The sequence below is a fragment of the Pseudorca crassidens genome, chromosome 2 (assembly GCF_039906515.1).
Source record: "Pseudorca crassidens isolate mPseCra1 chromosome 2, mPseCra1.hap1, whole genome shotgun sequence".
Taxonomy (NCBI): Eukaryota; Metazoa; Chordata; class Mammalia; order Artiodactyla; family Delphinidae; genus Pseudorca; species Pseudorca crassidens.
The window spans coordinates 127,714,215-127,732,899 of NC_090297.1; the positions used below are offsets into that span (position 1 = coordinate 127,714,215).

At 35.4% G+C, this 18,685-nt stretch overlaps 1 protein-coding gene across 9 annotated transcripts in view; it reads left to right on the plus strand.

The window, feature by feature from the left end:
* Nucleotides 1–18,685, plus strand: part of DNM3 (dynamin 3) — a 570,760-nt gene that overhangs the window by 400,547 nt on the left and 151,528 nt on the right. For all 9 annotated transcript variants that reach the window (XM_067728647.1, XM_067728651.1, XM_067728648.1 and 6 more), the window contains one exon: nucleotides 9,160–9,269. In XM_067728647.1, the coding sequence (XP_067584748.1) occupies nucleotides 9,160–9,269 (110 nt within the window). The remainder of the gene's footprint in view (nucleotides 1–9,159; nucleotides 9,270–18,685) is intronic.

Genomic DNA, 18,685 nt, shown 5'->3' on the forward strand with positions numbered 1-18,685 from the left:
CATCTCTGAGTCCTTAATCTAGGCAAAGCACCATGCCAGCCTATGAGGGAACTCAGGCATATGTGCATTCAACACTTTGTAGAATGTCAACTATGCAACCAAAAGTAAGAAGGAAGCAGTTGCTTCCCTCAAAGACTTGATGCTTTGATGGGGAAGTCAGGATATAGTTATAGTGTAGCAAGGGAGCAAGATACATCGAATAACAAAAATAATTTAAAAAGGTAATAATGGTAATGGGTTCACTCTTTCCCTTAGGAGTTTACCTGGTAGTTGGAAAGGCAGAACATACACACACTTAGATGAAACATTTGGACACTTAGAAAATAAGACAAAAGTACAAAGTAATGTAGTACAAACCAAGCACACAAGTTCTGTCAAGGGATCAGACTTGGGTGGGAGGAATCCCGGAAGTGGTACAGGAGGCCTGCGTGCCGTGCCTGGCCATAGCAGGAGCTTGTGGTGGTTCAGGAGCACTGCATACTTGGGTGAGTTTTTGGTGGGCACATCAAAGTGCCCAATCAGGCAGGCAGAGCATGGCAGGAGTGGTTTGAACTGGAAGGATTTGCTAGATTGTATCCATGGTTCTGAGAGATGCTGTTTGCTCAGTTAGAAGTCACAGGGAGCTACATGGAGCTGCTTGGTGTAGTGGACTTAAAGGGGTGAGACGAATCAAGTTCCAGGCAGACTGGAAGTGAGAGCAGAGCCCTGGCACTGTGGGAACATCTGGAGAATAAGACGAGTAGGTGAACCAGACTCTGGAAGAGGGATCCGGAGATCCAGGCCTGTGTACTAGAGTCCTTAGTCATTGCAGCTGCATTTCTTAGGGCGAGAGGATGAGTCTTAATGGGCAGGTTTCTCATATCCCCACTCCTGCTTCAATTGAGGACCTACACTTTTTAATCTACTTAATGTAATGGGCTTCAGTGTCAGAATTTTTTTAAAGGATCCCACTGATTTGAAAATAATACGTCTACAAATAGGGTGGGGAAGGAAAAGAAGACAGAAAAATGAGACCTATAATACTTGAAGAAAAAATGTACATTGAGCTAGATGGAGTAATCTTTTGCAGGAATTTTGAGGGGAGAGAAACAGAGTGGCAAATAGGCAGCAGTATTTCTAGTGGAGGAAATAGTATAGATGAAGACAAGATATGATTGGATGTGTTCTGTGTGGAAAGTGAAAATACATTGACTTCCAGGAAAGCAGGAGTCCTGTGGTTGGTGCAGTGGGTATGTTGAAGAATTAGAATTTACTCTGAAGGGAAATACAGTGTCATCTTGGAAAATGAGGTGAGGTGAGGGTGGAAACATGATGAGTATGTATGCTTTCATAATTCTTGTGTCAGTTATTTAAAGCATGAAAGGTTTATGTTAATTTATGAGGGCATCACAATTTTCTTGGCCCTGATCCCCACCCAGAAACCCAGGATAAAGTCTCCAGTTTCCCTGTTTGCAAACATTCTGGTCATAGTGTGTCAAGGAGAAAAGAAAACATTGTCAGGGAAAAAATATTGATCAACATCATTGTCTCTTGAGCAGCAAGCAAATTATAATAATTGAGTGTCCCACAGTATCTCATGAGTTTTCAGGATTCTGCAAAAGCATTTATAGCCCCTGGATGAGGGATTTTTTCAGCTTGGACTGATCTGTGGGCTACTGCCCTGTTTTTGGACCAGGTTCTCGGTCGCTTCATCATATTGTCTCCTACTGTAGCTGGCACTGCAGTACCCACTCTGTGCCCTACACACATCGTCGGTGCTGTTGTGTCCTACGAATGCCGCATTCATTGCTAGCAGAATGGTGCAGCACTGAGGGAGGACAAATATATGTCAGGTTCTCAATAAGAGAAGAGACGTTTAACAAATTAGGAGTATACAATATGGCAAATGTGATAATAGAGAATGCACATGAAATATTATTGAGTATGAGAAGAGGAGTGGTCAAAACCAGGAATCTTTGCTCTACTGAAGCACAGCTATTCTCAGCAACATGGTATATTCTGTTAGTCTGTCATGGAATCTGTTTCTAATCTGATTATTTATTAGCCTGAGAAATTGCCATGATGTTTTAAAATGTTAGAGCAAGGCAGTGAAGAATTATAACAAATCTCACATATTTAAAAAATAAATTTGGAACCATTATTACATATTTCAAAGATATATTTGGTGCCTTTACTGGCTTTTTAAAATAGTTTTCTCTTGTCTTTTATAATCTAGTCTCTTTTATGTTCTGTCAATTTTTAAAACTTTATATCAGTTCTTACCTCTTAAGAGCAGCATATCTGCTGCATTTTGTTTTTTGTACTGTTTTGAAGTATATTGGATTGTCACAGTATATTTATATGTTTAGGCCATGAGATTTTTTTATTAATCAAATCAAGTATGTTGGTCTAGGTTAGTAAAATTTCACTTAATAAACTATATGATACTAAGCAAAACACTTAAATTAATTCAAAATCAATCTTTGAGGAATTTAAAATAAATTTTCATATCACATCTGGTTAGATCATTTTTAACATAATAGTATAGGTAGACATAATAGTAAAAATAGTATAGGTACACCATAAGAGTAAAATTCCATCATTTTGGTATTTATTTGTAATGCATCATCAACAATCAAAGGTTTGCTAAGCAACATCTGTATATGCAGCAGTGTAATAACTGTTAAATGTAAACACAAAAGAATTATAACACAGTCCTTGCCTTCAAGGAGCTTCCAATCTACTTGAAGAAGAAAACGGAACATAAATAAGGAATGGCATTCCATATAGCCTATGACAAAAATTATGGGAAATTTGAGAGCTATACAGAGATCTATGACTTGTTGTAATCAGAGTAGACTTCATGGAGGAGGTGGCACTTGACATAAATTTCAAGGCCACTAGTATTTGCCTTCTTGCTGAGAAGAGGCATTCCTAGCGAGTAGAAGCAATACAAACAAAGGCATAGGTAAAAATAAGCACAGCGGTCAGCCTAAACTTTATAAAAGTTTAATGATCAAAAGCAATGCCAATCAGTTAAGTATCTTATACAGGTTTTTTTTCCCATAAAATTTTTATTTGATTCTCAAAATATATGTGACTATCAATATTTTTTATGCAGTATTTGGCTTTGGTTATCCGACATTCTAAAGTCAATTCAACAAATATTTATAATATATGCTATGTAAATTTCAGTGACCACTATGCTAGGTATATGTGGAAATGAGGAAGGATTTGTGATCTTATCCTTGAAGATTTTGTTGCCTTATTAGTGAGAATGATGCAGAAATAAAATGATTCAATGTAGTCATCAAACCAAGGCCACTCAAATATTCCCCAAGTTATAAAACTCTCTACCTATGAGTCACCAATTGTATGAAAGGCTTTCCAATCCTTTGCATATGCAGGAGTTATTCCTCCACACACCAAACCCTCTCCTCATACCCACTGTAGCTCCTTCTAGCAACCAAGTTATATTGATGGTGCTCTGCCAGCTAAAGGTTATCATTGGGCACTTGCTGACCCCACATCTGTCCCTCATTGATCCTTTTGTTTCCTTTCAAAGTCAGTGAACACGTACTGTGGGGCTATATCTTAATTCCCACCTCCCTCCAACTTGATTCCTCTGCATTTACCACTCATAGTTTAGTTACTTCCACCTCAGACCAAACTCTTTCACACATTAATGCCTCCCTTTTTCGGCCTATTCTATTTCTCCTCTTTCTTCTAACTCTTACCAAGTTAGTGCAAGGAAAAAACACACTCTCTCTCATATTCCCTCTCTCTTTGAACAAAGAATCCCTGTCATCTTTGATGCCTCCCATACAAATAGTGCTGGTAACCACCTTATACTGAGAAAAGGAAAGGTACCATGTTTCAAAATGAAGAAAATAATGGTGTTGAATGAGTGACATGAGCTTCTGAAGCTCTTGAAAATATACAGAAATTTCTTTATGAATCTCCATTAAAAAATCTTTCTCTAGAATTTTGCAAATGCTTCCTCCAAAATGTCTATTAAAGGTAAAATGTTTAAAATATCAAATTCTATTTCTTATTTATTTACAAATATTACAAAAAGCATTCTCTATTTTTCTCTTTTCTTTGCAAATGTAACCTACTTGAACAATAAAATTTACTGAACATTCTGAGTTCCAAATGAAAAACTTTGACAGAAATTTTTTAATGTAATGCATTTACAAGATGAGGGTGTCTCATATAAGGTATACAGCATACCTCATTTTATTGTGCTTCACTTTATTGCTCTTCTCAGATAATGTGTTTTTTTACAAATTGAAGTTTTGTAACAACCCTACCTTGTCAGATGATGGTTAGTGTTTTTAAGCAACACAGTACTTTTAAATAAAGGTAAGTACGTTGTTTTTTTAGACATAATGCTATTCCACATTTAATAGACTACCGTATAGTGTAAACATAACTTTTATAGCATTGGGAAACCAAAAAAAATCATTTGACTTGCTTTATTGTGATATTTGCTTTATTGCGGTGGTCTGGAACTAAACCTGTAATATCTCCAAGGTATGCCTATAATTTAAAAATTAATAGAATAAGCAATACCTATTGTATGAATTGAAAGGAGAGAGATGGGGAAGTGACACAGAGAGACAGACAATTAAAAACCTGGGAAAACTTTTTGCACAGAATATAGAAACTTGAGCTGGACTCTAAATAGTAAACTGGTATGATAGGGAGAAGTTGACAGGGTGTCTCAAGCTGGGAAAAGACTGTTGGCAAATGTGTTTTTGGTTGAAATGGAGACTTCCTATGGAAGAGTAAAGGAGATATTGACAAATAAGGATCGGACCAATTTGTAGGTGTTTTTCAATTTCACATTAAGGAGTTTCATGGAATTTCTTCCGTAAGTAATGGAGAGCTATGAACGTTTTGAAGGACTGTAATGAATTTGACAGGGTGGTTTAAGAAAATTGCCCTCCCTGGTGATGTTAGAGGAATTAGAAGACTAGAAAGGAGGCCATTTATAACTGCATGCTTGTGAGATGCCAGGGACCTGGATTAATGTAGTGGGAGTGTCAAACAATGGGAGTTCTGACAAATGCTTCAAACACAATGCAGCATAGTCTTGATGTAATAAAGGAGGTGAAGGAAGACAATACATCATAAATGATAGTGAGGTTTCAGACTGGGTGACTGGGAGAATGGTAAATACACCTGATGGCAGAAAGGTGTATTTATCAATTTTCAAGAGGAAAATTGAATGGATGAGAGGAAGGAAAGTGATGATAGGTACATGGGCTCATCACTGCCAATAGAAAGTTAATGTGAGTCAAGTATGCCATTTAAAATTGTCTAGCAGCCACATTCAAAACAGTAAAAATAAACAGATGAAATTATGTTTAATAATACTTTATTTACCCCAATATATTCAAAGTATTATCATTTCAACATATAATCCATATAAAAGTATTAATGATATAGTTTGCATTCTTTTTTTCATACTAAATCTTTGAAATCTGGTTTGAGGTTAACACTTAAAGCACATCCCAATTTGACTTGCTACATTTCAAATACTTGGTAGTCCCCTTAGCTAGAGGCTACCATATTGAACACTGCATTATGTTTAGGCAGTTTAATGGAGTTAAAAAGAATATGTAGCAAATGTCTCAATTAAGCTGGTGCTAAGATTCACTATATTTTGGAAATTATAATTCTGTTTTTCCTTTCTCCTCCTCTATTTCTTTTGTTTATTTTAGCTATTTCATATTCAAGATGTTCTTTTAGCAGAATGTCATACTTTCCCAAAAGCACCAAGAATTTTAGAAATATCCACAATATGTCATTTCATTGCTCTCTCATTTAATTCTCCATTTGACTTATAACTTTAATTAAACAAATCAGTCTGAATCTTCTTTTTCTTCCATTTTTGTCAGTCTTAAAACTCTTCTAGTGGGAAGCAGCCGCATAGCACAGGGAGATCAGCTCGGTGCTTTGTGACCACCTAGAGGGGTGAGATAGGGAGGGTGGGAGGGAGATGCAAGAGGGAGGAGATATGGTGATATATGTATATGTATAGCTGATTCATTTTGTTATAAAGCAGAAACTAACACACCATTGTAAATTATACTCCAATAAATTGGACATATAAACTCCAATTATGCTCCAATAAAGATGTTAAAAAAAATACAGTAGTGTACAGACATTTTTCCAAATAAGACATACAGATGGCCAACAAGTACATGAAAAGGTATTCAACATCACTAATTATCAGGGAAATGCAAATCAAAACCACAAGGAGATATCACCTCACACCTGTTAGAATGGCTGTCATCAAGAAGACATGATAACAAGTGGTGGCAAGAATGTGGAGAAAAGGAACACTTATGTACTATTAATGGGAATATAAATTATGGAAAATAGTATGGAGGTTCCTTAAGAAATTAAAAATAGAACTACCTTATGATCCAGCAATCCCACTTCCGGGTATATATCCAAAGAAATGAAAACAGAATCTTGAAGAGATAGCTGCACTCCCATATTTATTGCAGCATTATTCACAATAGCCAAGTTATGGAAAAAACCTAAGTGACAGCTGATGGGTGAATGGATAAAACACATATGGTATACACAGACAATGGAATATTATTCAACCATGAGAAAGAAGGAAATCCTGCCATTTGCAACAACATGGGTGGACTTTAAGGGCATTATGCTAAGTGAAATAAGTCAGAGTAAGAGAAAATAATATAGGATATCACTTATTTGTATAATCTTAAAGAGTGAAACTCAGAAACGGAGAGTAGAATGGTGGTTACCAGGGGTGGGGGTGTGGAAAAAATAGGGAGACATTGGTCAGAGGGCACAAACTTCCACTTACAAGACAAATAAGTTCTAGCAATCTAATGTACAGCATAGTGATTATAGTTAATAATACTGTATTCTTAACTTGAAAGATGCTAAGACAGTAGATCTTATATATTCCCACCACAAAAAAAAATGGTAATTATGTGAGATGATGAAGGCATTGGCTAAAGCTATGGTAGTAATCATTTTGCAATATATGTTTATCAAATCAACATGTTGTATACCTTAAAGGTACACAATGTTATATGTCAATTACATCTCAATAAAACTGGAAAAATAAAAATAACTCTTGATTATGAAATAATTTAGCAATATGTCCTCAAAACTCTTAGATAAATGACATTTAGTCCTTTGGAAATGAAACTACATTTTTAATATTTCTCTGTCTGCATATGTGTGTATTTCTCCAGTGTTTAATATCTGATGTAAACTTGCTGGAGTTCTGGTCTTCACTATATGCTAAAGAATGCAGTACAAAAGGGAGCCTACTTCTATAGAAAACATGCCAAGGACATTGTATTCCATCTTTACAATGAAATGCAGATTTTCCATTAAAGGCGAATCCATCATTTCAAAAGGTTGAATAGGATGATGCATTAAAAAAATCCAGCTGCTTAAATTTAGGGCATTGAAAAACAACCAGTAAAAAAAATGTTCCCTGCGTCTCAAACATTTTCATTTGATTATGTATTGGGTAGCTTTTCATTCAGTCTGTGATCTTGCCTCTTAGAATGCTATCTTAAAATAGTCTGACAAGTCTTTCAAACAAGTTAGACCCAACTATAATGCTTCATTTATGTAAATTATGTATTTTGCTATTTAGAATATCCTTGTGTTTGCTAATATACTGTTAATTTTTGTACAAGAAACACTGGAATCTTCTTACAGTGCTTTGCTTTTTCATGTTTATTCTTGGGCTTCTCTCACTGCCATTCAGTTTCTTTTATGTTTTTGTTTTGTTTTGTTTTGCTATCTTCTTTGAAGACCTTGTCTGCCAGGACAGCCATTTTGTTCTCCAACCAGCTTCCTTCAACTTCTTGAGTCATCTATTTCTCTATGCCTCACTATTCTAAAGTGCTCTGCCCAACTTTCCCTGATTAATTTAGGAGTGAGAAGTGGCAAAGCCAGTGGTAGTTCTTGCAATAACACTCTCTGATGTCTGTAGAGAGTGTGGTCCCCACAAGCAGGCTAGGGAGCATGGAAGAGTTCTGCCCCACACTACTGAGCCTAGACCAATTCTCAAGCAAGAGCTGGAGGAGCTTCAGGAACAAAAAGGCTTATGTCAAGCATATCTGTATGGTACATGTATTTCCCACAGGCATTAATAGCTGTTTATTAAAAGTCATGGCTAGATCTCCATGCTCTCCTCCTCTGGAGTCTGGGCCTGGTTTTTCTCAGGACTGTCACCCGAGATATACAGAGGACTACTGTTTAACAAGGACTGTGCAAAAGTGCCCCAGGTAATAGATATCGACTAGGTTTCTTAAACTGAGTATTCGGCTCTCTACTATTATACTGGTTGTTAGGCATTTATGCATATGATAATATTGTCCCTGGGCCAGTCCTTAAAAGTAAATGTTTCTAATAATTCTTTGGCATCCAATATGTTTTGTTTTACCAAGATTAGTTTGGTCCCATTTGCAGACCTCCCCTCTCAAATGTGCATTTTCTTCCTAAAGTGTTGTTAATTTTAAGAGAATTTGTTCTAGTTAATATTAGTTCACTTCTAATGGGTTCTTTTTTTCTCAAAGAGTTTGACAATTTAATGGAATCATTTCTTTCTGGACCCACATTTTATTCTAGACTCAAAGGAAGGAAGTATTTTCTGTGCTTTATCATAGTTTATAGGTGGTATTTCATACTAGGGTCCTTGTGCTTCCAGGCTCTTGCCAGCTCTGGCTATCAAAACTGCTTAGGCTGCAAATAAAATATGAAATGAAATCCATCTGGCATTTCTCATTGAATTAGGACCAGAACATTTTTGTTAAATATTAACAGATGGCTAAATTTTTAATATCAAACTAACATTTTAAAACATCTAAGGGGACCCACATGAGGAAGAAAGGATAGAGGACCATGTGTTTTCTCCATCCCTGAGCCCTTCCTTCCTCTGCACTTTCCCTCCCCTCATTCTTCTGACCCACGTGTTGAGAACCATTGGAGTCTCCTATCTCAGATAATTTTTGTTCCTTGGTAGCTGGTATCAAAGTAATGTGTGATGCTATCAAAATATTCTAATTAAATGTTGACCAACTCAGATGATGTGTTGCTATGGGCATGCTTCAAGATCTTTTATTAAAGCCAATTCTCTCTCTCTTTCTCTCTCTCTCTCTCTCTCTCTAGGAAAAAGAAAAGAAGTATATGCTTCCCTTGGACAACCTGAAAGTTCGGGATGTGGAAAAAAGCTTTATGTCTAGCAAGCACATCTTTGCACTCTTTAATACCGAACAAAGGTAAGGAAATGAAGCAACTTTTGTCGTCACATTGTCTTTCCTTGAATTTCTACATGATCCAGAGACCATATTTGCAAGATTTCTTTTGCTCCCACCTTGAAATTTGTCAAGTCTTCAGTTTTCCTTTTGTTTATTTTGTATTTTTAGCTTTTACCATAGGTTGTGGATTCAAAAGATTTAAACTTAGAATAAGGAGGATCTTCAAGTATTAATTAATTTTTTTCCAGCAGGCACCCATGTCATGCTGCTTCCATTCTTAAATTACATTTTGTTACTTTAAAGTCTTCCTTGTCCTGAATTTATTGTTTACATACTTATAAATAAATTACTCAGCTATAATTTTTAATGGTCTCTGTCTAGCATGGATGAATATCACTTAAGACCTTCTCCTATGTATTATGACTCAATTCTTGCATTGGTGAATAGAATTATTCAGTTAATGTGAATATAAATATATTGTTCTTTACAGTTTTTCAAAGCACTCTCTACCTTCATTGCCTGGTTTTTGTAACAATTGTCTGTGAGGTAAAAGATAGAGTACTGTGGTTACCATTTCCTAAATTAGAAATGTAGCTCAGAGACTTTCTTAAGATCACAAAATTAGCCCTGAATTTTGGGCTGACTCTCATGGAGTGCCATGGTTGTTCACTGAAACTAAGCAGTAAAGTTAAGTAAACAAATGGGGAGGCGACAGAGAATTGGATAGAGAGATGTAAAAAGGCTACAACTAGGCAAAAATAATAAAGGAGATCTTTTCCAAATGGAATTGTTATAGGAACAAGCTAATTAATTTCTATGAGTCAGTTATTAGGAGACTGAGTCTCTAGGTGGCAGGATCTAATTTTAACCCATATCTCAAAGCCTTTTATCTTTATTTAGCAATGAATGAAGTTCCTTGATTAGGTTCAATGACTGGTCCAGGGTCAATCACACAGTAAATCAAAAAAAAAAAAAAAAAAGCCGTTCTTCCTACATTCCCAGTCAGTTGCTCAGAGTGACTCATTATACAAAAATACTTAGAAAAACCACAAGAGTGAGCATTTAAAGAATCAAGGGAAAAGAAAATTAAATACAACTCCCTACCAGATACTGTGATGGGGTTTTATTAAAGACTTAGTATTGTTTTTGAGAGCAGCTTGTAAAAAGACACTGAAAATGATAAAGAAGAAAAAGGTTTCCTGGAGAGAGCAGTAGAGTGTCTTCCACTAGGGCAAAGCTCAGTACTGTTTACATACCTTCCTCAGAGCAGTGGGGAGATGGGAGGTCCTAAAGGAATCTTCAGGGGTATGCTCAGCCTTCTTGTCTGGATGCAGAGCGGGGAGTATGATTACCACACAGGAGGTCAAACTAAATTTGAATCCTTGATCAACCTAGAAAGTTCAGGTTATAAAAGGGCTGAGTACAAAGTAAAAAAATCAGACAACGGTAAAGCATCTATTTAGACAAATACAACTATGGATTTTAAAGACAGCAAAAAACACAAATATAAGAAAACTCTGGGATTCTAAAAATCTAGGTATTCTGGAATTCTAGACTTGTCAGAAGGTATTGAACTCTTCAACCACTTCTCAAGACCTCTGTGTGTGCAAGAATGTCCCATCTACAGGCACATTTGCCATTTGTCTTTTCCTCTGAAATCTTGATTATTTTCAATTATTTTTGTACTGGCTAGGCCCTCCAGTACAATGTTAAAGCACAATTGGGCATCTTTGTTTTGTTTCTGATTTTAAGGAAAATTATTTCACAACTTTATGGACTTTAAGCACTTTCTTAAGGTACCTGGTATCAGGTAAAGAAGATTCCCTGGGTTCCTAGTTGCTAAGGTTTCTGTTTTAATCATGGATGGGTGTTTAACTCTTTTAAGTGCTTTTTTTGCCTCTGTGATTTTCTTCTTTAATCCGTTCATGTGGTGAAATATATTAATAGACCTTCTTATTGTAAATCATCCTTGATCTCCTGGGATTAAACCTAAATTAAATTATGATGTTTTATTATCTATTATGTGTTCCTGGCTTAAGTTTGCCAGCATTTTATTTAGACTTTTGCATCTATGTTCAAAAGTGAAATTGGCCCATAAATGTTCTTTTCTGTACTTTCCCTGCCTGGTTTTCATATCAAGGTTCTGTTAGCTTCATAATTGAAGTGGAAATAAGTTCTTATTTTTCTTTGGAACACTTTGTGTAAGGTAGGGATTAACTGTTAACTGATTGGTAGATCTCACCTGTAAAATCATCCAGCCCTGTGGACAGTTTTGATAAGTAGACTTTTGACTAGTGATTTAATAATTATAGATTTGTTCAGGTTTTCTGTTTTTCTCCATGAGTCAGTTTAGACAAATTATATACTTTTTTAGGAAATGTCATTCTGTTCATTTTAACATATATTAGCATCAAGTATTTCTTAACATTCTATTTTTACAAATCTCTGCTGTATGTGAAATATGACCCCTTTTTATTTCTGATATTAAGCCTTACTTTTTTTTAACTTGATCACTCTTTCCAGAGTTGTATCTATTTCCAGAGAACCAGATTTTGATTTTGATCCTCAATTGTATATATTTTGTCTATTTCAAGAATTTCTGCTCCCTTCTTCATTTCCTAACTTGTATTTTGTGTTTACTTTGTAGCTCTTTTTTTCTAACTTCTTAATTTAGATGTGTTGCTCATCAATTTTTATCCTATTTTTTCCTATATATGCATATAAATGTATAGATTTCCCTCTACATATTTTTTTGCTGCTCACCACAAACTTTGTAATATAATACTTTGTTATCATTAAGTTCTGTTTGCTCCGATCTTCTGTTTCCATAATCTTCATTATGATTTTTTTCTTTGAGTTGTTTAGGACTGTGTTTTATATTTTATAGTGCATGGAATTTTATTGTTTTGCTGTTGGTTTCTAACTTAATTGTATTGTAGTCAGAGAATATGGTCTACCACATGGTGAAATTTCATAAATATTTCATGTATGCTTGAGAAGAATGTATTGATTTAGGAGTATAGGGTTCCATGAGAGTTCTTTGGATTATACTTGTTAATTATATTATCCAATCTCTATAGTTACTATCTTTTTAAATCTTTACTAATGAAAAAACTTAACAAGTGTATATTAGGCAGCTGTTACATGCCAGGCACTGGCATATACTTAAAATACATCTTGAATAAAACAGAGAAAGATGATACATTTTAAGATTATATTCTAGAGAGGAGTGTTGGCAAGGAGACAGATAAAAGCCATAATGAATCTTACTTTATAATAGAGTGGTTTTAAAAAAATCACACTTCATGATTGTGAGCTTGATTATTCTAGGAAGTCTGTCAGTTTTTGCTTTATGTATTTTGAGGCCAGTCTAAGAATCTAGTAGATTCTTAGAAGTTTAGAATTGTTGTTTCTTCCTGGTGACCTTTTAAAAAAAAATCATTTTGTGGAAACTCTCTTTATTTCTAACATTGTTCTTTGCCTTAAAATTTATTTTGTCTCATCTTAATATAGCTACACTACCTTTCTTTTGGTTAATATTTACCTGGTTTATCTTTTTTACTTCCTTTTGCCATCAACCTTCCTGTATTTTTATTAAGTGTTTCTCTTATAATAACATGTAGGCAGATTTGTTTCTTTGCTTTTAATCTAATGTGAGATATCTTTCTTTTAACTAGTAAGTTTAGCCCATTTATATTTTTTATTATTATTACTGATTTATTGAATTAATTTGAACATCCTATTTTAGTCTTTCTCTTTACCTTGCCTTTTCTTTTTTTATTATGCAATGTCCATTCAGTGTTCACACTTCCAATTATCTCACAAAAATCATTATTTTTCTAACTATTTAATTTTTTACTTTTTTATTAGAGTATAATTGCTTTACAGTGTTGTGTTATTTCTGCTGTACAATGAAGTGAATCAGCTATATGTATACCTATATCCCCTCCCTCTTGGACCTCCCTCCCACCACCCCCATCCTACCCATCTAGGTCGTCACAGAGCACCTAGCTGGGCTCCCTGTGCTATACAGCAGGTTCCCACTAGCTATCTGTTTTACACATGGTAGTGTATTTATGTCAAACCTAATCTCCCAATTTGTCCCACCCTACCCTTCCCCCACTGTGTCCACATGTCCGTTCTCTATGTCTACGTCTTTACTCCTGCCCTACAAATAGGTTCATCTGTACCATTTTTCTAGATTCCACGTATATGTGTTAATATACGATATTTGTTTGTCTCTTTCTGGTTTATTTCACTCTGTATGACAGACTCTAGGTCTATCCACATCTCTACAAATGACCCAATTGCGTTCCTTTTTATGGCTGAGTACTATTCCATTGTATATATGTACCACATCTTCTTTATCCATTCATCTATCATTGGACATTTAGGTTGTTTCCATGTCCTGGCTACTGTAAATAGTGCTGCAATGTACATTGGGGTACATGTGTCCTTTTGAATTATGGTTTTCTCAGGGTATATGCCCAGTAGTGGGATTGCTGGGTCATATGGTAATTCTATTTTAAGTTTTTTAAGGAAACTCCATACTCCATAGTGGCTGTATCAATTTACATTCCCACCAACAGTGCAAGAGGGTGCCCTTTTCTCCACACCCTCACCAGCATTTATTGTTTGTAGACGTTTTGATGATGGCCATTCTGACCAGTATGAGGTGATACCTCATTGTAGTTTTGATTTGCATTTCTCTAATAATCAGTGAAGTTGAGAATCTTCCATGTGCCTCTTGGCCAGTTGTACGTCTTCGTTGGTGAAATGTCTGTTTAGGTCTTCTCCCCATTTTTTAATTGGGTTGATTTTTTTTTGATATTGAGTTGCATGAGCTGCTTGTATATTTTGGAGATTAATCCTTTGTCCATTGTTTCATTTGCAAATATTTTCTCCCCGTCTGAAGGTTGTCTTTTCGTCTTGTTTAAGGTTTCCTTTGCTGTGCAAAAGCTTTTAAGTTTCATTAGGTCCCATTTGTTTATTTTTGGTTTTATTTTCATTTCTCTAGGAGGTGGGTAATAAAAGACCTTGCTGTGGTTCATTGTCAAACAGTGTTTTCCTATGTTTTCTTCTAAGAGTTTTATAGTGTCTGATCTTACATTCAGGTGTTTAATCCATTTTGAGTTTGTGTTTGTGTATAGTGTTAGGAAGTGTTCTAATTTCATTCTTTTGCATGTAGCTGTCCAGTTTTCCCAGCACCACTTATTGAAGAGGGTGTCTTTGCTCCATTGTAGGTACTTGCCTTCTTTGTCATAAATTAGGTGACCATACGTGTGTGGGTTTATCTCTGGGCTTTCTATCCTGTTCCATTGATCTATCTTTCTGTTTTTGTGCCAGTACCATACTGTCTTGATTACTGTAGTTTTATAGTATAGTCTGAAGTCAGGGAGCCTGATTCCTCCAGCTCTGTTTTTCTTTCTCAGGATTGCTTTGGCTCTTCGGGGTCTTTTGTGTTTCCATACAAATTGTGACATTTTCTGTTCTAGTTCTGTGAAAAATGCCACTGGTCGGTTGATAGGGATTGCACTGAATCTGTAGATTGCTTTAGGTAGTATAGTCATTTTCACAATCTTGATTCTTCTAATCCAAGAACATGGTATATCTCTCCATCTGTTTGTATCATCTTTAATTTCTTTCATCAGTGTCTTATAGTTTTCTGCATACAGGTCTTTTGTCTCCTTGGGTAGGTTTATTCCTAGGTATTTTATTCTTTTTGTTGCAATGGTAAATGTGTTTGTTTCATTAATTTCTCTTTCTGATATTTCATTGTTATTTTATAGGAATGCAAGGATTTCTGTGCATTAATTTTGTATCCTGCAACCTTACCAAATTCATTGATTAGTTCTAGGAGTTTTCTGGTGGCATTTTAGGATTTTCTATGTATAGTATCATGTCATCTGCAAACAGTGACAGTCTTACTTTTCCAATTTGTATTCCTTTTATTTCTTTTTCTTCTCTGACTGCCGTGGCTAGGACTTCCAAAACTATGTTGAATAAGAGTGGCGAGAGTGGACATCCTTGTCTTGTTCCTGATTTTAGTGGAAATGCTTTCAGTTTTTCACCATTGTGAATGATGTTGGCTGTGGGTTTGTTATATATGGCCTTTATTATGTTGAGGTAGGTTCCCTCTATGTCCATTTTCTGGCAGGTTCCCTCTGCCCATAAATGGGTGTTGAATTTTGTCAAAAGCTTTTTCTGCATCTATTGAGATGATCATACGGTTTTTATTCTTCAATTTGTTAATATGGTGTATCACATTGATTGATTTGCATATATTGAAGAATCTTTGCATTCCTGTAATAAATCCCACTTGATCATGGTGTATAATCCTTTTAATATGTTTTTGGATTCTGTTTGCTGGTATTTTGGTGAGGATTTTTGCATCTATGTTCATCAGTGATACTGATGTGTAATTTTCTTTTTTTGTGATATCTTTGGTTTTGGTACCATGGTGATGGTGGCCTCAAGGAATGAATTTGGGAGTGTTTCTCCCTCTGCAATTTTTTGGAAGAGTTTGAGAAGGATATGTGTTAGCCATTCTCCTAAATGTTTGATATAATTCACCTGTGAAGCCATCTGGTCCTGGACTTTTGTTTGTTGGAATACTTTTCATTACAGTTTCAATTTCATTACTTGTGTTAGGTCTGTTTATATTTTCTAATTCTTCATGGTTCAGTCTTGGAAAATTGTACTTTTCAAAGAATTTGTCCATTTTATTGGCAAATAGTTGTTTGTAGTAGTCTCTTCTAATCCTTTGTATTTCTGCAGTGTCAGTTGTGATTTATCCTTTTTCATTTCAAAATTTATTGATTTGTGTCCTCTCCCTTTTTTTCTTGATGAGTCTGGCTAAAGGTTTATCAATTTTGTTTATCTTCTCAAAGAACCAACTTTTTGAGCAACTTCATTGCTGTGCTCAGTTTTATTGATCTTTACTATTGTTTTCTTCATTTCTATTTCATTTATTTCTGCTCTGATCTTCTTTCTCTAGTTGCTTTAGGTGTAAGCTTAGATTGTTTGAGATTTTTCTTGTTTCTTGAGGTGAGATTGAATTGCTATAAACTTCCCTCTTAGAACTGCTTTTGCTGTGTCCCATAGGTTTTGGGTCATCGTTTTTTCATTGTCATTTCTTTCTATGTGTTTTTTTATTTCTTCTTTGATTTCTTCAGTGATCTCTTGGTTATTTAGTAGTGTACTGTTTAGCTTCCATGTATTCTTGTTTTTAACAGTATTTTTCCTGTAATTTATTTCTAATCTCGTTGTGGTCAGAAAATATGATTGATACGATTTCAATTTTCTTAAATTTTCTGAGGCTTGATTTGTGACCCAAGATGTGATCTATCCTGGAGAATGTTCCATGTGCACTTGAGAAGATAGTGTATTCTGCCACTTTCAGGTGGAATGTCCTATAAGTATCATTTAACTCTATCTGGTCTGTTGTGTCATTTATTTTATTTTTTTTTCTTTTTCTTTTTTTTAAATTTTTATTGGAATATAGTTGATTTACAATGTTTTGTTAATTTCAGGTATACACCAAAGTGAATCAGTTATACATATACATACATGCACTCTTTTTTAGATTCTTTTCCCATATAGGCCATTACAGAGTATTGAGTAGAGTTCCCTGTGCTATATAGCAGGTTCTTATTAGTTATCTATTTTATATATAGCAGTGTGTATATGTCCATCCCAATCTCTCAGTTAATTCCTCCCCACCAGCCCCTTTGTAACCATAAGTTTGTTTTTGCTATCTGTAAATCTGTTCCTGTTTTGTAGATAAGTTCATTTGTATTGTTTTGTTTTTTATAAATTTATTTGTTTATTTTTGGCTGCATCAGGTCTTCCCTGCTGTGCGCAGGTCTTCTCTAGTTGCAGCAAGCAGGGGTTACTCTTTGTTGAGGTGCCCAGGCTTCTCGTTGTGGTGGCTTCTCTTGTTGTGGAGCACGGACTCTAAGCACATGGGCTTCAGTAGTTGTGGCACACAGGCTTCATTGCTCTGCAGCATATGGGATCTTCCTGGTCCAAGGCTGGAACCCGTGTCCCCTGCATTGGCAGGCGGATTCTTAACCACTGCACCACCACGGAAGCCCTTGTACTGTTTTTTAAAATTAGATTCCACGTATGAATGATATCATATAATGTTTATCTTTCTGTGTCTGACTTACTTCACTCAGTATGACAATCTCTAGGTCCATCCATATTGCTGCAAATGACATTATTTTTCTTTTTTATGGCTGTGTAATATCCCATTGTGTATATGTACCACATCTTCTTTATCCATTCCTCTGTCTATGGACATTTAGGTTGCTTTCATGTTGCTGGCTGTTGTAAATAGTGCTGCAATGAACATTAGGGTGCATGTATCTTTTCAGATTATGGTTTTCTCTGGGTATATGCCCAGTCGCCGGATTTCTGGGTCATATGGTAGTTCTGTTTTTAGCTTTTTAAGGAACCTCCATGCTGTTCTCCATAGTGGCTATACCAATTTACATTCCCCCCACTGCTGTGTCATTTAAAGCTTGTGTTTCCATACTTATTTTCTGTTAGGATGATCTGTCCATTGGTGAAAGTGGGGTGTGGGGTGTTAAAGTCCCCTACTATTATTGTGTTACTGTTGATTTCCCCTTTTATGGTTGTTACCATTTGCCTTATATATTGAGGTGCTCCTATGTTGGGTGCATACATATTTGTAATTGTTGTATCTTCTTCTTGGATTGATCCCTTGATCATTATGTAATGTTCTCTCTTGTCTCTTTTAACAGTCTTTATTTTAAAGTCTATTTTATCTGATATGAGTATTGCTACTCCAGCTTTCTTTTGATTTCCATTTGCATGGAATATCTTTTTCCATCCCTTCACTTTCAGTCTTTATGTGTCCCTATGTCTGAAGTGGGTCTCTTGTAGACAGCATGTATATGGGTTCTATTTTTGTATGCATTCAGCCAGTCTGTGTCTTTTGGTTGGAGCCTTTAATCCATTTACATTTAAGGTTATTATCAGTATGTATGTTTGTATTACCATTTTCTTAATTGTTTTGTGTTTGTTTTTGTGGGTCTTTTTCTTCTCTTGTGTTTCCTGCCTGGAGAAGTTCCTTTAACGTTTGTTGTAAAACTGGTTGGTGGTGCTGAATTCTCTTAGCTTTTGCTTGTTTGTAAAGCTTTTGATTTCTCTGTCGAATCTGAATGAGATCCTTCCTGGCTAGAGTAATCTTGGTTGTAGGTTTTTCTCTTTCATCACTTTAAGTATATCCTGCCACTCCTTTCTGTCCTGCAGAGTTTCTGCTGAAAAATCAGCAGATAACCTTATGGGGATTCCTTTTTATGTTATTTTTTGCTTTTCCCTTGCTGCTTTTAATATTTTTTCTTTGAATTTAATTTTTGTTAGTTTGATTAATATGTGTCTTGGTGTGTTTCTTCTAGGGTATATCCTGT